Below are 23,872 nucleotides of genomic sequence, written 5' to 3'. Positions count from 1 at the left end.
TACAATATTAAACTATTTTTATTTACATTGGATCAAGTTTCTTATTATACACCACTCTAATTATCAGTAAGCGGCATATAAATTATTGAAATAAAATTCTCTAATGTCGCTAATTATAATTCTCTAATTATAAATTATTGAAATAAATTAGTAGCAAGTTTCTAGCACCCATGGTTGCTTTTGCATTTAAAAAGCAATTTTCTCTAAGGGCGCTGAGACAAGGCAGGATTTGGGGAAAACTTCAAAATGACCAGGGTAAGAGAGTAGCTGTTCACTTTTCACAATTTGCTTCTCTTGTGGGTTTTTAAGATTATCCCTTTGCTCCTGGTTATTTTATCAAATCCCTACTGTTCTTGAATTTGCATCTAAGGGACCAGGAAGTAGAATATATGGCACTATTCAAACAACCTGTTCTCTCTTCCAAAAGTGAGCAACAGAGACAGTGGCGAACGTCAGCTGTCTTAACAATATTTGAATTGTTTTGATTTATGGTTTTGATTTTGTGATGCACTGAATTACAACCACAGATGAAAGGGTATTCACGACTTGTTCCGTCCTTTGTTGTGTCGAACTACAAACCCCACGGGAATGCAAATACTACTTTCAAACTGCTAACATTAAAAGAGAGACAGAGAGAGAAAAATCTATTCTGCCTTACAGTTAAAACGAAACAGAGGAGAGGAATCACAAGGGATCTTTCTGTGCAACAAAGTGACTCAGTCGATTGCTTGCTCACAGGAGAGGCAGCCTGTGTTTCCAGGTTCTTTGATGCAATGTGTGTGTAGTCAAATTAGGAAGCCGTATCCTAAATAGCACTTGCTATGACAACCGATTATATAATTGGATTAGGAAAGAAACTTCGTAGTAAACAAAGCAGTTACTGTGCTCTTAATAACAACCTGTTTCACTTTTCTGAGTTATTAATAGCTGGTTGTAATGACTCACCCTGGTCCAGCAACATATCTGGGCACATTGAGGGGCTGCCCTTAGACAGCCCTGGTGAGAGAATCCGCAATACCACCAACCAGCTGTTTGGGGGAGAAAATGTGGGGGCTAAATTTAACCCCTTTCAAACAGCTGGTCTTGTGCTGTATTGTTTTTTCTGACTCAGTCAATATGGATGCCTGGGGTTCCTCAGGGACACCATGGGACCCTCATATACCTAAGGCACCCTGTCCCTCCCAATTCTCAGTTTTATTTTAAATCAAGGTCTTTTGCTTTGGCCCTACGCATGCTGCAGAAGTGGGCAGGTGTTAAAATGGACTGTACGACTTTGGCTTACAAGTGGAGCACACAATTTTTGAACGCTCTGCCATGTTGTTGTTGCTTTATATATATTTTTCTGAAGTTTTTTTTTATTAAGTTTCCCAAAATTTCACACATACATTTCAATACATAATAAAAACTCCCCCTCCCCGACTTCCCACCCCCTTTTCTATGCTGTTTCTGTTTCTCTCCCTCAGCTGTCTTCTATCACTTAAACCTCGACAAAACTACGGTAATTTTCAATCCCTTCTGTTGCTCATAGTTCACATCCTCCTTGCTCATCATATTATAATATTGCTCATCATATTATATTTTTTTAAATAATCCGAGAAGCGTTTCCATTCTTCCACAAAACCTCCTTCATTAGGTTCTCTTATTTTAGCTGTTGACTTTGCCAATTCTGCATATTGCTCAACCATTCTTCTTCAGTGGGTTATTTTTGCCTTTTAAAAGCTTCCCGTTAATAGAAATTAGCACTTGGGGGAAGAAAATGTTCCCTCGTCCTTACTCCGTTGAGTCTTTGACGCAGGGGAGCATTCGAAAATGCGACGTGGTCCATTCTACTCCCTCACGGGTCCAGACTGAGGTAAGCGCTGAAGGATTACTTCACAGAATAGGATCGCACTCCTTCCTTTAACCTCCCCGAGTCTTGCGGTCTGTATGTCAAAGTCAGGAACGCTACAAAATTTGTGGTGATGAAACAGAAGCGATTGGCTGCGCTGCAGGCAGACCCCATTTTCGGGGAATGCTGGGAATCCACTTCCTCCTTTACACAAGGCTCAGGATACACAATCAAAGAAGAACACTGAGTAACAACGCCTCTGGCTGCTATATTAAGAGTCCATGAAAAGGTAGCAAAGGCCTCTTTCCGATGCAACCTTAATCGATGCAACCGGCAAGCCCTGAGTTACGTAAGAACTTTGCTCTGACAACAGCCAAACATTACATAACTGCAGTCTTGTGCTGACTTGCTTTAAATGGCCCCAGACGAATGCTTCCTCCCTTTCTTTTTTTGTTACAGGCACTTAGTTAAGAGATCTATTACGGATTCACTCTCTCTTTACATATAGAATTTATTGCAGGAAAATACACAGAGCCCTGCGTAGGTGATACTGTTCAGCTTGCTGAGCTGCAGCAGTCGATAAACAAACATTGATGAAGCCATTTCCCTGTGAAGGGTCTGATTTAGTAGCCGCGGTGAAACCCCTAAAAAAACCCCTGATTAAATCCATTATCTTAGTATTACTGTTATACAGTGGTACCTCGGGTTAAGAACTTAATTTGTTCTGGAGGTCCGTTCTTAACCTGAAACTGTTCTTAACCTGAGGTACCACTTTAGCTAACGGGGCCTCCTGCTGCTGCCGCCGTGCGATTTCTCTTCTCATCCTGAAACAAAGTTCTTAACCCGAGGTACTATTGCAGGGTTAGCGGAGTCTGTAACCTGAAGCGTCTGTAACCTGAAGCATTTGTAACCCGAGGTACCACTGTAGTTGCTTTGGAAGACGATAATCAGGCATCCACACAACATGACCAGTCCAACGAAGGTACCACTGTAATAGTTTTTATCCCGACACTTTCCTTGGCACCTTACAGACTAACCTTACAGATTATGGCAGAAGATGATATTAAGGCAAAAAGCGCTTCCAATCTGTTTTTATTTATTTATGACATTTAGAGGGCAATCTTTATCTTCCAAGGAGCCCATTTAATCCTCACAACAACCCTGAGGTAGGTTAGGCTAAGAGAGGGCGACTGACCCGAGGTCATCCAGTAAGCTGAGGGGATTTGAAACCGTCTCCCAGGTCCTAGTCCAACACTCCATGGGATCCAACTCCCGCCCATAAAATATTTGAGGGGGCTGGGCCCCCCCAAAGTTGATGGGCATTGTCATTCAAATGGTGTGTGCGCGCCATGTCATGCAGGACGGGGCCTACCTGCCCCCCCCATATTTTATTCAAGTTGGCACCCCTGCGACACTCTTAACCCTGTAATTCCCAATGTGGGGCGAACGCAATTTGATTTTTAAGGGGGGCAACTCGAGAATGAGTTATTAACAGTTCATGGCCTTTTAGGGTTCCTACACGTGAATAGGAGTTCACTTTTTGAATAAGAAGAATTTTAAGTCACGGGGCAGGCGGGCATCGGGATTTTAGAGATGCTTAGGTGGGGCATGGCCCAAAAAAAATGTTGGAAACCACTGCTCTAACCATTATGCCACGCTTCTTCTTTTGCAAGGAAAGATGGCGTAAAGGGCCTCACCATTTGTTATCAGCCAACGTTTTGTGAACGACTTCTGTTAATTATGTAATTAGCACCGCCTGTACTTTCTGAATTTCATTTCCCTGTGACTTCACTGCTTAGTGTGTTTACAAGTGTCCCAGCCCAAAACAGTGGATTAAGCGTATGCCTTAATAAATGGATTGTTTACGATGCCAAAAAGACTTGCAGTTGTTTCTGATACAACAGACTAACAAGGAAAGAGTTACGGCGGGTTTTAAGAACCGTTTACAACCACTCTTTTCAAACACTGCCGCTCACATTAAGCCTTGTGACTACGAGACCTTGCTTTTAACTTGGCAGTTACCCTTTGCAAAGGAGACACACATCTAATGTGAAAGGAGAGACACTAAAAGACTAAAAAAAAATCTGGTCGGCAGAGCAAGTGACCCCTTTGCTGCTTCCTACAAGGGGGTTATTCATAGCAGAGGCCTTTTACTCCTTTCCCATCTCTGCACACAACTACACTGACCCCTGGCACATGTAAAATTGCACTATCTTTGGGTAAATAAGTACAGTGGTACCTCTGGTTATGTACTTAATTCGTTACGGAGGTCCGTTCTTAACCTGAAACTGTTCTTAACCTGAGGTACCACTTTAGCTAATGAGGCCTCCTGCTGCCGCCGCACGATTTCTGTTCTCATCCTGAGGTAAAGTTCTTAACCCGAGGTACTATTTCTGAGTTAGCGGAGTCTGTAACCTGAAGCGTCCATAACCTGAAGCGTATGTAACCCGAGGTACTACGGTGGTTTGGAAAACCTGCTTTTTAGGTGATGAGCTCATTTTCCCTTGTACATCATGTTCTCATTATCGTATCTCAGACGTAATTGAAGGGATCGGGGTGTGTGTGTGTGTGTGTTTTACCTCTCTTTTGTCTCTACACTTGTCAATCTCCTTCTTCAGCCAGTCAGCTCTTTCGAAGGATTCCAGGCTGTTCACGGCATAGACGAGAACAAAGCCGTCTGCGAGGGAGAAATAATGTTTGGGGAACTCCTCTCCTTCTTGCACCCCCCTGGTGTCGTACAGGCGCAACTGTTCTTTCACTCCTCGGTCCGTTTCAGCCAAAGCCACATACACATCTTCGCTTGTGGCGCTGCATTCTGCACCTGTTGTTTTCAAAAAAGAGAAACAGAGTTCTTAGCAAACTTGTAATCAGCTCTGGCCTGGACAAATTCACAAAAGGCGCATCTATACAAGCAATTGTTTTGTTTCGGTTTTGTATTTGGTATGAATACCTTCATACTGTTGTGGCTTTATGGCCAAACAAGTACACACTTACTCAAGACTAATATTAATGGTACTAAATGCAAAAGGTGTGTCTCTCCCCCCCGCCCCAAGGTCGAATCGAAAATACCTCGGGTTAAGTACTTAATTTGTTCCGGAGGTCTGTTCTTAACCTGAAACTGTTCTTAACCTGAAGCACCACTTTAGCTAATGGGGCCTCCTGCTGCTGCTGCGCCGCTGCTGCAAGATTTTTGTTCTCATCCTGAAGCAAAGTTCTTAACCAAAGGTACTATTTCTGTGTTAGCAGAGTCTGTAACCTGAAGCGTCTGTAACCTGAAGCGTATGTAACCCAAGGTACCACTGTACACTGGCTGGCACACACTTTGTGACTGGCACACATTTTGACAAGCAGCAAGTTTGCTACTCGTCGTCAACAAGCAACATTGAGAACCGCTTTACCGCGCCTTCCCAGCGTGCCACGATTATGGTTTCGGATTATTTGTTGAATAAGAAAGGCAGGCACCTGCAAGTGTCTCTGGAAGGGCAGAAGGGGAACGGCGTGCATCTCTTACCCACATCGTGCTTGCCATAGAGGACCTGCTCCAGAATGGCGGTCTTCCCCACCGAGGCCATTCCGCAAACCAGCACTTTGTAGCCTTTCCCCATCTTCTTTCAGGCTGCGGAGACTGGGCCCGGGGAGCAATCCTGTCCAAGCACCACAAAAGGTCAATGGCATTTATTACGGTCCAGCAAGAAGCCAGCATTGGAGCATGGCTGCATTCACACACACGAAGAGGAGGTCACAGGCTTGCCAGGTCAGTGCAGCAGTTTCAGCCAAAGTCTCTCCTACCTTAGCCAAGGTATGTCCAACAGGTCATGGCCAAGGAAGAGATAGCTTTACTACCATATTGGCCCAAATATAAGCCACACTTTTTTTCTTCCAAATTCCAACTGTGAAAAGTTAAAGTCCAGCTTAAATTCACGACCTTACAAAAATTGGCTTTTGCGATATCGCTGCTGAAGCAGACATACGGAAAATGGAACAAAATAATGTTTTCATGCCGATTTGCAAACTCGAGACTGTTGTGCAATTAATTCTAATGTCATTCATCGCCTTCCCCTTACTTTACAGTGCAGTATTGATTTTTTAATTTGCATTTACGGTGCTACGATTTATGGGCGCAATTGCAGCAATTGAAAAGAGATTTTAGCGATTGTATGGCAACTTTTGAGGGCTTGCAAGATCAAAGGCTTGAACTGGCTTGGCATATGGTAAAATACAATCACTATTTTAGTCACTGAATTTAATGGACCTTTTTCTTTTTCTCTTCAATTTTAAGGAAGCGGCTTATATTTGGGTATTGTCTTTCCCGCCCCCCTTCAATTTTAAAGGTATGGGTTATTTGCGGGTGTGGTTTATATTTGAGCCAATACGGTACGATCCCAGGTTCAGATGCTGCTGATCTCAAAAGCCCACCAGGAACAATGCAGCTGCAGTCACAGTAAGCCATGTTCCAGCTGCTCTCTGGGACATGCGAACCAGGCCAGTGAATGGCAGCCATTTCAGACATGGGGCTTTCCCAGCCCTGTTTAGGAATGCCAGGGATTCTACATGCCAAGCATGTGTGCTAACACTGAACTATGGCACTTACTCAAAGGAATAGGGGTCCCTTCTGTTTCTAAGGGGTTGCATGTGCACAGACCTCAGATTAATGGTGCGATAATGGCGTCAAATGGATTACTTCCATTGCAAGGACTGTCAGGTATTGGACAATAACAGACTATTAAAACACTAAAGGCCATGACTATTTTGCATGTGTACAACTGACATGCAACCAATGTGCAAGAAGGCAAAACGGGGTGTTGCTGCCCATATTGCAAGGAGATTTACTGAAACACAAACATAAGACTAGTTGTGGTATAAGGGATTTTATCAAGAATGGATTGTATTTGGTTCGAGCAATAGCCTGGAGGCAGAATTAAAGGGAATCAGACCTTGAAGTACAGCACGTGGGAAGCCACAAAAAAATTATAACTATTTTGAATTACTCTTAAAAAACCAAATAAAAATTATTTCAGAAATAAAACAAAAACAAAAACGATTCAACCCGGGATGAATTTCGAGTTCACCTTGAACTAAGAAGGCAGACACGACCCCTTTTTTCAGTGCCAAGTCTCAACCCTGGAAGCTGCAAAAAAAGAGAAAAAAGGAGAGGTGAGAGTTCCTCTGAGCGGGTCCAGAGCGCATTGCTCAAAGCATTATCTCTGTATTGTTTGCACTTAAGGAGAAGTGTTTCTAGGGGAAATTACATGACTTTCCGGGAAATACAAGGCAGAAACTGCTCCTAGCAGGAATCCAGGAATCTGCGGAACTAGCAGGCGGGGCCACGATCCCTCCGGCGTTTTCTTCCAAGCCTGCCAAGGCACGTGGCCTCTTGAACTACATTTCCCAGCAGGCACCTGAGCGCAGCCCTTTCCCCCTCCTCCTTCCTCTTGGACGTCACGGCGTTGCCGCAAAGCCTTGTGGGAAAGCAGGCCTCTTCCTTTCCGGCTCCGGGCGCCGCTAGGTAAGGTTGGCGAGCTGGAGGCCGCCCGTAGTTTAATCCGTCGGCATCCTAATTCGGGGAGGCCTACGGGGGTCCGCTCGGGGCGCCGCCCCACGGTCGGTAGCTGGGGGGAGAGGCGGGTCGGGGTCTCTGGGCGAAGGGAGGCCGGGGAGGCGTAATTCCGCCGGGTTCGGTTGGGAAGGCGGCGTGGCCTGGGCCTACAGACCGAGGCGGCTCCGCACAGACGGAGCTTGCAGAGGCCGAGGGGGAAGACGAAGAGAATCATAGAGTTGGAAGGGACCCCGAGGGACTTCTAGTCCGGCCCCCTGGAATGCAGGAATAAGCTCGTGAGGCCTAAAAGGCTGGAGCTCGGGCGCTGCTTGCTCCTGAGTAAACCTCCGAGGAGGGACCATTGCTCACATGCTTTACGTGTCGACGGCCGCGGGTTTCAGCCCTGACACCAACCAATAAATGGGGTTAAGGTAGCAGGTGATGTTGGGAGCCACTGCCAGCTGCATCAGGTGGTTTATTTACGTATCTCACATCCCTCTCTTTTAAGATGGGTGGGCAAGTAATTGCTTCCAGGTTTTTGCTTCTGCAAAAGTGGGGCATGCATTGTGCGAAGCAAGTAGATAATAAATGTCCTGCTATGGTCTCAGGTAGCTTATTGTTTGTGCCCACACAACTTAAAACAAGTGAGAATTCTCTGAAGTTACAAGTTATTCACCTTTAGGCACCAGGCAAAAATGTCCCTTTTTAACCAGGCCTTTGGTTGACCTGATCAACATCCCATACCCTTTAAAATATGGCACTTTTTTGCAGGTGGGGGGTGTTATTGGATTATTGTTTTTATTTTGATTCTATATATTGTGATCTTTTTTGTGAACTGAGACCTCCAGGTATAGGGCAGTATATATATTCAATGAATGAAAGCCTGTGTGTTTGTGTTCTGAATGGGTAATTGGGTAAAGGAGTGAGTTTTATAAAAAGAATTGGGATCATGTAGAGCTGGAAGGGACCACAAGGGTCATCTAGCCCAACCCCCTGCAGCGCAGGAATCTTTTGCCTGATGTAGAGCTTGAGCCCACAGCGTTGAGATTGAGCCTCATGCTCTACCCTACCGACTGAGCTGTTGAGTGACTGTTCTTTCTGGATTGAGGGAATAAGGTACAGCCCCTGGATGCTACAGGAGCTTGCATTTGCTGAAGTTATTGTAAGGGGCTTCACCAAGCTGGAAAATCATGCAAATCCTTAGTTGTTGTGGTAGATCACAGGCTTTGCGTGCAAAAAGTTCCAAGTTATGATCCTGGCAATTCCAGCAGCAGTGGGAAACATTCTAGTCTGAAACCCTGAGGAACTGCTGCCAGTCTCTAAACCAGGGATAGAGAAGCTGTGGTTTCCAGATGTTAATTATATTAGCAACTTTCGTCAGCCCCAGTCATAGACAGTGGTCAGGAATAATGAAAAGTTGTAGTCCAGAATGCCAGATCATCTGGATCCCTCACATAAACAAATGATAGGTTAATAGTCTGACAAAGTAAAAAGCAGCTTCCTTTGCTGCTATGTATCTCATACATACTATTTAAATGTTAATGGCATATTAATGAAATCAATCACAGTATAGATCAGTAGCTCAGAGGGGACAAAGTTGGTTTTTGAGAGGTTTATGAACAAAATGTGTTTCGTTATGGACCGCTTTTATTACTAGAGAATGCAAAACACAGTTGCTTTTTTGTTTTCTGAGAGCAATGAAACGCAGTGTGATTTAAACATATCACTTTTTTGCAGCTAAGCCAGAATGGGTGCCTACAAATATATCCAAGAACTATGGAGGAAGAAACAGTCAGACGTGATGCGCTTCCTATTGCGTGTCCGCTGCTGGCAGTATCGCCAATTGTCTGCCCTGCACAGAGCTCCCCGTCCCACCAGGCCAGATAAAGCTCGCAGGCTGGGATATAAAGCTAAGCAAGGTAACTGCAACCCAAAGCATGTAGCAGATGTGAACTTGCTCTAGTCACTTGGTTATGCACTAAGACTGGTAGTATTGAGCAAAGATAGCTATGTGCGATAATTCCTACTACTTATTATAATTGTAACATGATAAGAGAAAAGTAATCTTGCTTACCTTCCATGCAAGCATATAGGCAACTATCCCAAGCTACAAGAGCATCCATGATAAGTCAGGATGTTAGAATGGAAACTTTGCCTAAGACTATCTTGAGACTGAAAATCTTGCCACTGTATTTGCATTCACACAGCTGAAACACAATTCCTACCATTTTTCATGCTTCGTGCAATCTCAGATGAACAAAAATAGATTTTAAAAGCATGGGGTTGTCCAGTAACTGAAGTAGAGTATTTGTGGCATCATTAGCAAATTCAAAAATATTGCTAGAATGTAAAACGCAAATGCTCAATAAAATTTCTCTTGTAAAACTGCAGATTTCTTCACTGCTTTAACACATTATCCTGTTGTGTCTTAGGTTACGTCATCTACCGCATTCGTGTTCGCCGTGGTGGTCGTAAACGTCCAGTCCCTAAGGGTGCTACGTATGGTAAACCAGTGCATCATGGTGTCAACCAGCTGAAATTTGCCCGGAGTCTGCAGTCTGTAGCAGAGGTGGGTATGGCTTGTGATCTGCATCAGTCTTTTGTATTGCCCCCTGGTCCCACTGAAGGTTGATCAAATCTGTGTCGCATTGGTTTATCTCCTTTAACTCATGCCAAATTAGAAGAGTATTTGATGTGTATGAATCAGCTTTTAATATGGTTGAGTTGGTAAACTGTGATGGAGTAACATGTTAAGCAGCATTTATTGTGAGAATAAGGCAGTATGGTTAATGAATAGTTATTTCTCACAGGGCAGTTTTTCCAGTGTCAAGTTGGCATTTTGGAATTCTAGTTTCCAGGTGGCATATGCAAGTATTTTGGTTTGCAAGGTGCTGTAGCCATCCTCTCTATAGAGACAAAGAACTGTCTTTGTTGTAAACTGAAATTAGATATGTACAGAAATCAGTGAAAGAGCCAGTGCATAAAACTATGTAACAGATTAAAGTGATTACCCTTTTTTTGCATTCAAATTGAATGTCCTTGGTGGTCAGATTTTTAGTTACTGTTGTTATATTTATGTACTTGTTACATTACTTGTTATTCAGATAGCCACACTCTACAGTGGTAGAGGTACAGTACAGTGGCACCTTGGTTCTCAACCTTAATCCATTCTGGGAGTCCGTTTGACTACTGGAACTGTTTGAAAACCAAGGTGCAGCTTCTGGTTGGCTGCAGGAGTTTCCTGCACTCAAGCGGAAGCCGTGTCAGATGTTCATCTTCCAAAAAAAGTTCACAAACCGGAACACTTACTTCCGGGTTTGCGTTGTTCAGGAGCCAATATGTTCAACAACTAAGCCGTTTGGGAACCAAGGTACTACTGTATAGTATTTTGGGAAATATAGCACAGGGAAGTATTTTTAAGAAGTAGGATAACATCAGGTATGGCAGCTAGGTGAGTTTAGTTGTGCCGTACAGTATTTGCTTTCCCCATTTCTTGGCCATATAGCATCTCTGTAATGAAGTAGATTGCCATGGTATGTTCTATTATGGTAGCGCTAACAAATCAATTTTCCTCCACAGGCCAATTTGAAAGATAAAATAGTTGTTCATAGAATGGTAGAGTTGGAAGGAGTCCTGAGGATCATTTAGTCAAACCCTGTGCAATGCAGGAATATGCAACTGTCCCTTACTGGGGTTGAACCTGCAGCCTTGGCATTATCAGCACAACGCTCTAACCAGCTGAGCTACCCATCCCTGTAAGGAAAGAGTTTCTCTATGGAGAAGTCTTTGTCACTGTAATTCTTAAACATCATGGCTGAATGTTTGGTTCCTTTGTATGAAACTTGTCACCTTGTTTTCCTGATGCCTGTAATATTCACAATCCCCAATTCCTCCCTTTTATGTGCTTACGTGAGGTTGTTTTTTCCCTGCTAGGAGCGTGCTGGCCGCCATTGTGGAGCCCTGAGAGTACTGAACTCTTACTGGGTGGGTGAAGATTCCACCTACAAGTTCTTTGAAGTCATTCTGATTGATCCTTTCCACAAGGCTGTCAGGCGCAACCCAGACACCCAATGGATCACCAAGGCAGTTCACAAACACAGAGAGATGCGGGGGCTGACCTCCGCTGGCAGGAAAAGCCGTGGCCTCGGCAAGGGCCACAAATTCCATCACACAATCGGTGGCTCACGTCGCGCTGCTTGGAGGCGACGCAACACCTTGCAGCTTCACCGTTACCGCTGATTCTTTTGCATATAATTTTCTCGTTATAATAAATCAGCCAGAGTTCACATTTCCACTGTCTTGTGTTTTCATTGGGCACTGGGTGTACCCCACATCAGCTCCTTTTAAAAGAATTAAGAATCTAGCAGCATATCCAGTATCTCTTCCATTACAGTTGTCACTCGAATAACAGGGTTATAAAAGTTCTGGTGAAGTTGAAAGCTTTTTGATGACCAAAAAAAATTGCAGTATATACTCATTCAAAAATTCCCAGAAAGGTTTGTATAACTTAACATGCATATGTTCAACTTTAGACCTACTCGGCATAACTAATTGAGATTAATGAACATTACTGACTGCTAGTAATTTCAGTAAATGTAATTTCTGAGTAAAAGTTTAATTCCACTATCCGTTGTGTGCAAGGTAACTACCGTTTTATCTTCTCTCATCAGTAATAGTCACCACAGTTAACACTAATAAGATTCCTAAATGATAGAAGCAGCCTCAAATCTTGGTTAAGAGGGGGCCCTTGTTAAAGCTGGCAGAAGAAACAAGTTGGAGGATAGGAACATACAATCCCACTATTCCTAATACTTCATTTTGTGATGTGTTTTCAAAACTGCTTGCTTTTAGATGCTCATTTATTTTTAGGTTGTATTTTGTACTGCATTGATTTCGTATAAGCCACCTTGGGTGCATTTGTAAGAAAGCAAAGTATAAGTTCATAGTATTTCAAATTTTACTAATAAACCTAATGGAGTGGCTATCAGTGTGAGCCTGTGGCTTCTAGATACGCATTCCAGATCCAAATTAGCTTTCACACAAACTGACGGTTGACTGATTACAGTCTCTTATAATAAAGTGTTCGTGTCTTAGCTTATATGCTACAAAATGTGCTTATTACTGTTGTTACATTATTATTATTTTTTACTAATTAAGTCTAGATTGTTAGTATAAATGACTTTCACAGCTGCCCAGCAAAGCTAGTTTAATATCAATACAGTGCTTAAAACCCAAGATAAGGACTGGGTAAGGTGCTGCTATTCTATTAAGAGCAACATAATGGAAAACAGCCTCCCACGTAGTTCATAACCTGAGCGTGTTGAATAGCATTGGAGCGCAGGCTCTTTCAACATTGCAAGTTTTCATTATTAACCATTGTCCGACCTTTTCATGCGGGAAACTGCACAGACTGACCCTGCTGTGTTAACTTGTGTATTTCTACAAGAGCTTTCATTAACCGGTTCTTCTCAGAGAATGGGTTATACAATCTTCATTCTGTTAACTAAATGTATAGCCGATAATTAGGTTTTTCCAAAAACAAACAGCTGATTTTTAAAAATAAAAAGTTGGGTTCTTTGTTCATGGCTATAGTAAAGTACAGTAAGAGCCCTTAGAAACTGGTAAATGTGAGATTCTTGTGCTTTGTTCTGTCAGGCTAAGCTAGTGACATGAAATGGTGGCTAGGAGTGAGCTATAGCTTGTCTCATACCTAGTATTATACAGTCATACCTCGGGTTACAGATGCTTCGGGTTGCGCACTGCGCTGAACCCACGAGTACCAGAACAGGTTACTTCCGGGTTTCGGCTTTTGCACATGCGCAGAAGTGCTAAATTGTGCTTTGCGCATAAGCGCCGAATTGCAACCCATGCGTGCACAGATGTGACGCTGTGGGTTGCGAACGTGCTTCCCGCATGGATAATGTTTGCAACCCGAGCAATTCCTACAGCCAAGCTGGTGCCAGATATTGCTCTGCTTTCCTTCGGACCACATCAGCAAAGCCAGGATCTGGGGTCATGCTATCTAGGCAACCCAGGGCCTCCATACACCCCAGGCTTGCATCCTGGGGATGTCACTTCAGTGCTGCTAATGCATTGGTTTGACTTCACTCCTGGAGGCGCACTCCATTGTCTCAAAACAAATGGATGCCAGCGACATTTTGCATTTTAGGGATCAATTTACCGGTAATTCATTGTATATGTTTCCATTATCCATACATAGCAGTAGCTGAGAGTTATATGAGACACATAATTAGCATTTTTTGAGAATGGGGGTGTGTGTGCTAGATTTTACCCTTTATTACAAGGGGGAGGAGCAGATAGCACCCGAGATCCTAAACACCACCGCAAGCCCATTTTGACAGCTGGCCATCTGTGAATCACCTGACATCACCAAGAGGTCAGCTGACCCAAACTAAAAAAAAAAAAAAAATTCATTGGCAGGGGCATAGCTTGAACTTTGCCTGCAGAGGGGGATCCTTCCTCTGACCAGCATCAATTCAAGTTAGTGATGCAATGAATATTAGTGCTTACAGCAAACCTGCTTTGGGCATCAGAATCATTTTTAATTTGTATACCGCCTTTCTATCTTACAATACTCAAGGCGGTTTACAAGCTGAAGAAACAAAAAATGTACATCTTACAACAATCTAATACAATACAAAAATGTGATAATAAAACATAACGTTAAAATAGGCAGCCTACATCAAAAAAGTAACATTCAGCAATCAATTAGAATAGTATAAAATGGGTAAAGATAAAGGGACCCCTGACCATTAGGTCCAGTCGTGGCCAACTCTGGGGTTGCGGCGCTCATCTCGCTTTATTGGCCGAGGGAGCCGGATTACAGCTTCCGGTCATGTGGCCAGCGTGACTAAGCCGCTTCTGGCGAACCAGAGCAGCGCACGGAAACGCTGTTTACCTTCCCGCTGGAGCGGTACCTATTTATCTACTTGCACTTTGACGTGCTTTTGAACTGCTAGGTTGGCAGGAGCAGGGACCGAGCAATGGGAGCTCACCCCGTCGCAGGGATTCGAACCGCTGACCTTCTGATTGGCAAGTCCTAGGCTCTGTGGTTTAACCCACAGCGCCACTAGTATAAAATAATATCAACATAATAGCTAAACATAAATCCACTCAACAGTTACAATAATATCTAAACTATAATCAATAAAACAACGGCAAGCCACAGTACATAAAGCAATACAGTACACATTGAGAAGCAGAGGGTGGGGCAAGGCAGGTGGAAGGAAGAAGAAGAGTTTGGATTTGATATCCCGCCTTTCACTCCCCTTCAGGAATCTCAAAGCGGCTAACATTCTCCTTTCCCTTCCTCCCCCACAACAAACACTCTGTGAGGTGAGTGAGGCTGAGAGACTCAGAGAAGTGTGACTGGCCCAAGGTCACCCAGCAGCTGCATGTGGAGGTGTGGAGACGCGAACCCGGTTCCCCAGATTACAAGACTACCGCTCTTAACCACTACACCACACTGGCCCCTTGCCTGATGGAGTCTATCCCCTCACAGTTCTTCCTCCAGGACCAGCTCCCTCATGAGGACTCCTAGGGCCGGAGGGTGGGGCAAGGCAGGTGGAAAGAGGCCTTTTCTGATGGAGTCTCTCCCTTCACAGTTCTTCCTCCTTATGAGGACTGGTTCGTCTATGGAGTCCTCCACTGCTATCATAGGAAACTTGCTGTCAATGCCAATCAGCGAATGGGCATTGGCTGCAACCTTCAGTTGCCAGGGAACGGTTAGGATCCCTTCAAGGCTCCCAATTTTACACTGGCGTTCACATTTCCACCTGCCCCATGTCTGATGTCACATAGGATGCAAGGTGTGGAGCAGCTGTCCACACACTGAGCAAAATAATCTTGTGGTGCCGAATTGGGGCTTAGGTCAAATGTGGCCTGTGAGCCAGGGGTTCCACCATATCTGCTTTACTATTATCCCAGCCCAGATCAGGATCCTGTGCCACCGGTGTTCTGAGGTGAGGAGAATAAATTGCATGATTGTATTTCTTGTGGAAGCATCTGTCAGCGCTGTGACTCTGCAATGATACTGTGACTGAAAGATGACATAGCGTTAAAGTTAGGTGTAATCAATGTTACATTGTGAAAATGATTAGCAGCAGGGCACAGGCTGCAATTGAAAAAGAGGTTGAGTATTTCCACGCTGAATATCGTCAGCAAAACTGCAATCTGATAATGTATAAAAGAGAATCTGATTTCAGCATACAATAAGCATTAAATATGGATAAACCCAGAAGAGTAAGTTGTAACTAAACAGAAAAACTCGTGTCTGACTCACAAAGTTTGTATTTCAGAAAATAACCAAATACAATGAGATGTTTCTGTAATATAGTACTGTACTGAAAACTGCAATGCAAATTGTTCTAGTGTTAAGAACAAAGGAATATTTTTGTGTCTGCAGGAGGTATTATAGCAATATAGCCATGTTAATGTTGTAAAACACAAAGCAAACTAAAGATGAGTTGGCAGAAAACATGTTAAATATTTGCTTTGATTATTCTCTCAACCTTTCCCTGAATTTACGAATCTCCACAGAGGCTTATTTAAAAATAGCTATGCTTTGTTGGGCGGTATTTAGCAAGCAACGTTAATTCCATCCTACAGCTCTGAACAACTTCTCCAGGCTGCAGGAAGCTTCAGCCACAAATATTTACTATACATTTCACATCCAAGTGCAAAGCTTATTATTTCTTATTTGTTTATTAAAACATTTCTATATCTCCTCCCTGTGGAACGCCCTCTCATCAGATGTCAAGGAGACAAATAACTACGTACACAACTTTTAGGACACCTGAAGGCAGCCCTGTATTGGGAGGTTTTTAATGGTTGATGTTTCATTATGTTTTTACGAGTGTTGGAAGCCACCCAGAGTGGGCGGGGTATAAATGAAATAATTATACTTTACAGTGGTACCTCGGTTGTCAAACGTCATCTGTTCTGGAAGACTGTTTGACTTCCAAGACATTTGACAACTGAGGCACAAACAGCAGTCTCCAAAGTCAATGGAGACAACTGAAAAACACACAACAGAAGCTGTTCGCCTTCCAAAAAGCGTTCGAAAACCGAAGCAGTTACTTCCAGGTTTTCGGCGTTCAAAAACCGAAATGTTTGGCTTCCGAGATTCTAGAAATCCGAGGTACCAATGTAATATTAATAATCATCATCATCACATTAAAAAACACATTAGAACTGCAATTGAAAAACTAGGATTGAGTTAAACTTGTAATATTCTGAGACCATGAATCATTGAACTTCCTTGGAGGTTTTTAAGCAGAGGTTGGATGGAGATTTGTCATGGATGCTTTAGCAGAGTTTCCTGTATTGCAGAGGGTTGGACTAGATAACCCTTGGGTCCCTTCCAATTCTCTGATTCCATGAATTCCTGTGAACTCCAAGGTCATTACTATTGCCGGCCCCTTTCCTAAGCATTTATGGAGATTCTCCCTCAAGCACCCTGCCTTCAGTCCAGCTAGTATTAGTCACAGCTAGTATTAGTTCAGAGGAACTTCGATGCCCTGATCTCGTGCGTAATTGCTACCGTGCAGCCGGAGACGCGTGTCCGTTTCATCACACATGACTGACATGTGACAAGGGGCGTGTCGCTCGCTCTCCCCGCCTCCCCGAGGGACGGGGAAAGTGTGTCACTGGGTTGAAAGAGCCGGTCGGGAAGGGGAGGCGGGGCGAGCTGGGAGGCCGCTCGGTGCAGCGGCTGTTCCGACGGCGCGCGAGTGGGCAAGGCGAGGGCGGCGACGGGGCGAGGCACGTGGTGGGCGCCGCCTTCCCGGTGACTCTCCCCGTCCTCGTGCGGGGAAGGGGGAGGAGGAAGGAGCCGGCAGCCGCAGCCCAGCAAGCCCATCTCCCCAGGAAGGCTCGACGGCGGCTGCCTGGCCTCCTCCCGCCTCGCACACACGAGGCGCGTCCACGCAGCAGCCGGGGGGAGGCGGGAGGCGGGCGCGGCTCGCTTGGGCACAGCTGCCGCAGCGGCTCTTTCGGCACAAGCGGAGAACGAGGCAGGCAGGCGCCCCAGCAGCCCGGGAAAGCCGTCGGTGAATGATCCCGGCTCTCGGAGGCAGCTGCGGGGAAGAAATCGGGGGACGCCATGGAGGTCAATGCAGGTAAGTGAGGCTTTGGGGTTGTCAGGGAGGTCAGAAGCGAGATCTGACGTGATGACTGCGGAGCAGGGAGGAGGGAAAGGCGGATCAGGCTTGAAAGCCTTTCCCTTCCCTCCCTCCACTGATCCCGGAGGGGCATGACCCCCGATGCTCAAGCGGACCCCCCCCCCAATTTCAGCCTTATGCTGCTCTGCCCCCCACAAAAAAGACCGGCTTTTTCTTGCGGGGAATGTGCGCGCAACGCGGTGGTGGCAGAAGCGAAGCTGCCCTGGGATTGCCGCACCGTGGTGTGGGAAGGAAACCCCGAGGGTCATCTAGTCCAACCCCGTACACTGCAGTGGGTTTTGTGTGGATTGGCGCGCGCGCCCTAGGAAGGGCTTCCGAGGTCAGGATGGGGGGGTTTGCATGCCGGGAGGCAAGAAGCGGCCGGTGTGGGAAACGGGGGCCGAGGGGCTTATTCCCTTCTTCGGTGCTGACTGGACTCCCCTCTCCCTGGACAGTGTGCGGGGAGACTCCGCGAGGCGGTTCCCGCGCGGCGCCTTTTCTCTCTCTCTTTCCCCGGCCGCCCATCCATTTCCCATCCGGCCGGTTCTCAAAAGCAGCCGCTCACATGGACCGTCGGGCGAGCCGCGTGCGCCGCTTTGTTTACGTTCGGCGCCGCCTGCGCGCTGATTGGCTGTGACGTCGGGGATTACACAATCGGGACGGGGCGGCCGCCTCCCGCTGGCGACCGCGTGGAGAGACACGTGAAGGCGGCGGCGGGAGGCCCTTGTTTTGGTGACCTGCATCCAGGGGGCGGCGCGGGGAAAGGACACGTGGGGAAGGCAGGCAGCCAGGTAGGAGCCGGCAGAGCGGATGGAGAGGGAGGAGGGAGGCGCGTTGCAAGACTGCGCCCAGCAGACTTTGGGAATCTACCTTCCCTTCCTTCTGCTGCCAGGCGGGGACTCTTCCCTCTCCAGCCTTGCCGGCGCGGCCCCAAGGCGACCTCGCTCCGCTTCGGGAGATCCGAGTGCATTCGAGGTTGCGGGGCGGAGCTTCGACGCTGCTCTTTTGCAAAAGCTGCTCTGCCGCAAGGCGGGGAGCGCCGCGATCCTCGCGCCTTCAAGCCCCTCTTTGAGTTCAGACAGATCTAGTAGGATCGCCCCGATCCTCCTCCGTGGCTACCCAGAAGCGAGCCTGGCCCTGCACGTGGCTGCTGCCCCAGATGTTAATTCCCCCCCCCTTTTTAATGGAATAATAGGAGGAACGCCTAGCCTGAGGCTGCGATCCGAAACAACCGCACTTACCTGCGAGTAAGCATCACTGAATCCAATGAATAGTTTCCGAGTAGACGGGTCAATGGCAAGGTCAATGCGGCGACGTTTGCATGGAGAATCGGATCAAGGAAGAGGCGCGCGCGTGTCTCCTCGTCCCCCAAATAGGGGGTGCCATGGGCGCATGTTTGGGGGGGCAGGCTTTACGTAAGGAGGGACAGAAGCTCAGTTAAGATTTATTTTTACTAGGTTTAGGGCTGCCCCCCTGGCGTATTTTTACTCGGAAGAAAAGCCTGTGCTCGGAGAGGTTTACTCTTTAGTTAGTGCGCATTCATCGGGTATCTGAACCTTAGGGACGCTTGAGTTCCTCCTCCTCCTCTGCCGGCTGTTCCGCAGCTGCCTTAATGCTATGGAAATCGAGGCTGGCTACTGGTGCACCTGCTTCTGTGTGCGCGCATCCATGTGACACCGACCGCCTCGCTCTCTCACATGTACAGACGACCCATGTGCACAGCTCTCGAAATGTAGCAGGTCGGAGGAGAGTCATCTTCCCTGATGGAATAGGCAAGTCAGGTGGTGCAACACGAACAGATTCCGGAGGGACTTACGTAATAACTACGGACGTTGGGCAGTTTGCCTGAGGCTAGGAGGATAAGAACGGTGTTATGTTTTATAAAAGTCTTATTCAAGGACCGGAGGGGAAGTGCTGCTTCCTCCACCAGTCCTGAAGCCGAAGGAGACAGGAAGGGATGGGAATTACAAAATTCACCCTCCCCAAATCCCTGTAATAAAATAGACTGAGCCGGCAAAATTCATGGAACGCTGATTATATAACAACGTGTACCAGCTTCCTAAAGCAATGAACTTTGTGATATTCATTATTTATGACTACTTTTGTTATGTTTGTAGTTGTGTAATTTTTTTAATATGTTATAAGCTGCCTTGAGCATGGTTTTAACTTTGCAAAGGTGCATACAAATAAATTGATAATTTGAGCCAAGGGGAGATGTTGGATGACTTGAAAAGGCTTTTAAGCCCAATAAGAGCAATCAGGTTCTCTTCAAAATGTGTTTGGTAGGTCTCCTAGATAGCAACAAACAATTAACAAGGTTGAAGCCACTTAATACCACCAAATAATTATGGGGCGGATTCTCTCCTGCTAACTGCCCCCAATTAAATATAGTGCGATCATCTCGAGGTACACCAATTACACAAATTTCTACAGTTTACCACAGATTATTTAGTGGGGAAAACTTAAATGATTTAGAGTCTCAGGCAGGAGTTGATCAAACAAACAAGAAATGTTTTATTAAACAAAAGGAAGCTTATGAAACCAAGTGCATAAGGAAAGGTAGAAGTTAATTAATTTACTTTAACTATTAAGATGTGTCAGGTTTAAACAGAATATTATAGATACAACTCTTCTTAAACTTCAGTTACTAGAAATCAGTTGGTACACTTCGGGTGGTTAAATATTCAGGTTTCCAGAATAGATTCCAAAATGCTTAACTCAGTTTCTGTCACTTAGATATTACAGTTAAGTACTTTCAACACCGTACCGCTTCCTTCACAGCTAAATACTTTGGTTCATGAGCGAGGGCACTTTTCCTCAGTTACCCACTCTCTTAATCAAGCACCCCCAAACTCGGCCCTCCAGATGTTTTGGGACTACAACTCCCATCATCCCTAGCTAACAGGACCAGTGGTCAGGGATGATGGGAGTTGTAGTCCCCAAACATCTGGAGGGCTGAGTTTGGGGGTGCCTGCTCTTAACCATCCCATACCTGAGGTCTTCTAAATGGTATAACAGACCTAGGGAATCACCCCATCCCTTGTTACTGGTTTGGGAGTTGTCTAGTTCCTAGAAGAACTCTCCCCTTCTGGCTATACTGACACCCAGGTAGCCTGAATTCCCACAGGATCTACCTCTCCCGGCTCAAACTCAGCCCTCCCAGAACACTCCTGTCTGTATCCCTTTCCCTCAACCCAGACCCTCAACCCGGTCTCCCTATCCAAACCACGAGGCTCTGTCCTCTCACTATGGATAATCAACTCATTGTGTGTGTTTAACTTAACTCAGAACCAGTTCTCCGTATCTCACTCCCGATCGCCCAACCTGAAACCTGTCTGACATCTCAAATCTAATCCTATTCCTCTTCTCAAATCCAGCCCAAATCTCATCTTAAATCCAGCCCTAACTAACTCACTCTGTCAGAAAACTGCTCCTTTTATTCCTACCCCCTAAGTGCTGTTCCTTCTAGCTGACTCTGTAGCCAGAGGTTCCTGCACTCTGCTGGAATTTTGGGGGGACTGCATCACCAGACTCTGGTCTGGCTCTGCAGGCCGTCACATGTGCATGTATAACAAAAATAGGAAGAGCTTTGCAGGATCCGATGAAGGGATCTTATCTAGTTCCACTTCCTGTTTCCAGTAGTGTATGGGTTTCCCCCCTCTCCATTAGCTGGTATTCGGAAGCACTCTTGACAATAGACCCAGGTTTCCCAAAGTTGGGTCTCCAGCTGTTGTCGGACTACAACTCCCATCATCCTTAGCTAGCAGGAGCAGTGGCCAAGGATGATGGGAGCTGTAGTCCAAAAACAGTTTGGGAAACCCTGATTTAGATTATCACAGCTGGTAGACTTATCCTCCATGAAACTGTCTTAACACAAGGGTGGTGGGCAGACTATAGCCTTCCACGTAACATTGGACTTCAAGCACCCACCAGCCCTAGCTTGCATGACCAATGGTCAAGGATGATGGGAGTTGTAGTCCAGAAATTTCTGGAGGGCCATACATTCCTCATTTCTGGTCTAATCTTTTTACGGCCGTCTTAGCTAGTAAACACCAACCACATCTTGTGACAGCAGATCCTCTGTGTTATTTATGCATTCCATGTACTTTCTGCCTTACGTGCACTGTCAGTTAATGTAATCAAGTTGTTCCAAATTGCGGTGTTGCGAGAAAGAGAGAGAAATGTCCTTATTTGCTTTCTCTACACCAATCACATGTTTGTCATAGCAATGTAATGTTCGTGTTCTGTCCTGGCCAACTTTTTTTCCCTCCGCTAAAAAGAAAGTGTTCTGAATCCAGCACTATGGATGTACATAGCACTGTGTGAATATACCTAGTGCTTTACAAAAAGCAGTCTTGACAGGTCCCTAAAAATAGACACAGGGAAACAGGAGGAGGAGGGGAATCACCTTGTAAAAGTACAGAGCAGAGGAGAAAGCATTATGGAAAGGTACAGTGCTAATGGCCATTTTATTTTCACTCCCATTCCTAATAATTCTTAAAAACGGAGTTTGCCTTTCTTGCTGCTATTGCAAATCCAGTTGATATTTTCACAAAGCTATCTACCGTGACCCTACTAGGATCCTAGTCACACCCAGTTAAGGTCCCCTCTTGTGTATGTGTGAATTTATTTTCTCTGCACCGCTCTCTGTGACAATTCTACGTTTAAAGTGAACCGTAAACTTCAGTTGCTGTTTTGTTGCCCATTCATTTAGTTTGGATAAATCCTTTTAGAGCTCTTCATAGCCCCTCTCTCTCTCGTTTTCATCACCCTGAGCGGTTTGTTGTGAGCAAGATCCTTTGTGAATATGAAATAGCACCCCTCCTAATAGAGATCTTTGGGAATGTAAATGTTTGCTTGGTCCCGGGGGGGGGGGTGTCATTGCCCTATAAGTCCCAACTCCATGCTTCCTATTATTTAGCCTGTGTGTAGGTTGTTAAGCATTTTCCCTGCCTGAGTCATTGTACACATTTACACATGACTGCTTATGTGTATGCTAAACTTCCTTACTAAACTGATATTGAGACTATACTAGTAGGTTACGTAATGACTTCCTGGCAAAGCACATGCTCAGTAAGCTATAATTATAATAATTTGCATTATTCTGTGCACATGTGTCCATCTCTTTTCACACGCAAAAGCAGCATTTTTCACATGACACTGCTAGGATGTGGGTTTATATATGTCCAAATTTGAACGCCATTGAAAGTTTTGAAAGCGTTTCATGTTTTATTTGAAATGGGGCTTCTCCTTTGATACAAAGCTTCATTACCAAATGCATCACTGGAATGCTAATAATTCTCCCTCTCCGGTCTTAAATATAAATAATTATGGAGCCCCAAGCCTTACGTAATTTTCATTGCAGCCTAAATCTACTTCTGTCATTGGTACTATCGTGGTTACTTATGAATTAGAGATTTCCAATGACAAACGTTAACCTGGCATATGTGAAGAGGTTAGGACTGTGCCATGATTTTATAAATTATTCCTTGTGGAGGGCAATCTCAATGTGAAGATATTTTCTTAAGGATTTTTGAGAATCACAATGTTTGAAGGACATTTAGACCTCAAACCTATGCAGATATTCTTAGGAGCATGAATGTAAGAGGGAACATGCTCCCTGAAAATATATTTTACCTGCTCTCTTCTCCCCAAATATACTTCCTAGTAATGCTGCTGTAGAGTACTGATAAAATGTGAATCTAATAGGTCATGAAAGCAGTTACAGAGACATTAACACAAAAGCAACAGCCTTCAATATAATGCCTGATCTCCCCAATTTCAAGTAAGCATGTTCCGGATTGCTGCCTTGGGGCTGATTCACACATAACAAATGCCACATGGTGGCTGTCACCATGTTGCAAGCTATTCCACGGGCGGCGGTGGCGTGCCCTGAGAATGGGGGTGATTTTTCTTTCTGGCACTTGCCGGAACCTGGAGAAAATGGGCTCAGTCTGCAAGATCAGCTCCTGCACATCAGTTGTTGTGAAGAACCCTGTATGATATGATAGTAGCTGTGGACTTAGGTGTGCGTCGCCCCCCCCCCCCAATTGCACCAGTCTTTGCTTTAGGAAACAGCTAATGTTGGATTGTGGGGTACTTCCATATGGGGCTGAATTTGCAAGCAAGTTCATTTAATGCGGGACGCGGGTGGCGCTGTGGGTTAAACCACAGAGCCTAGGACTTGCCGATCAGAAGGTTGGCGGTTCGAATCCCCGCAACGGGGTGAGCTCCTGTTGCTCGGTCCCAGCTCCTGCCAACCTAGCAGTTCGAAAGCACGACAAAGTGCAAGTAGATAAATAGGTACCGCTCCGGCGGGAAGGTAAA

General features: G+C 45.4%; 3 protein-coding genes across 4 annotated transcripts in view; 2 read left to right on the top strand and 1 right to left on the bottom strand.

Annotated features, from left to right (window-relative positions):
* NKIRAS1 (NFKB inhibitor interacting Ras like 1) overlaps positions 1-19,620 on the bottom strand; it is a 23,852-nt gene extending 4,232 nt beyond the window's left edge. The window contains exons 1-4 of one of the 2 annotated variants that reach the window (XM_082193570.1): positions 18,787-19,620; positions 6,898-6,956; positions 5,340-5,472; positions 4,408-4,649 (exon numbers count right to left, since the gene is read on the bottom strand). In XM_082193570.1, the coding sequence (XP_082049696.1) occupies positions 4,408-4,649; positions 5,340-5,433 (336 nt within the window). In that variant the 5' untranslated portion in view covers positions 5,434-5,472; positions 6,898-6,956; positions 18,787-19,620. Of the gene's footprint in view, positions 1-4,407; positions 4,650-5,339; positions 5,473-6,897; positions 6,957-7,077; positions 7,225-18,786 lie in introns of those variants that run through there. The other variant, XM_082193569.1, reaches the window with a different exon arrangement.
* RPL15 (ribosomal protein L15) lies at positions 9,107-11,652 on the top strand. Its single transcript, XM_082193560.1, has 3 exons — positions 9,107-9,283; positions 9,797-9,933; positions 11,298-11,652. Exons 1-3 carry the CDS (start codon positions 9,112-9,114, stop codon positions 11,601-11,603), a joined length of 615 nt encoding a protein of 204 aa, XP_082049686.1. The 5' UTR covers positions 9,107-9,111; the 3' UTR covers positions 11,604-11,652.
* Positions 17,093-23,872, top strand: part of NR1D2 (nuclear receptor subfamily 1 group D member 2) — a 25,385-nt gene continuing 18,605 nt past the window's right edge. The window contains exon 1 of the mRNA XM_082193418.1: positions 17,093-17,503. Within this exon, the coding sequence (XP_082049544.1) occupies positions 17,488-17,503 (16 nt within the window). The 5' untranslated portion in view covers positions 17,093-17,487. The remainder of the gene's footprint in view (positions 17,504-23,872) is intronic.

Source organism: Podarcis vaucheri (genome assembly GCF_965113315.1).
Source record: "Podarcis vaucheri genome assembly, chromosome: 12".
NCBI classification, from domain to species: domain Eukaryota; kingdom Metazoa; phylum Chordata; class Lepidosauria; order Squamata; family Lacertidae; genus Podarcis; species Podarcis vaucheri.
Note: the sequence above shows the minus strand (reverse complement) of the source record. Positions and strands in the feature narration are given on the sequence as shown.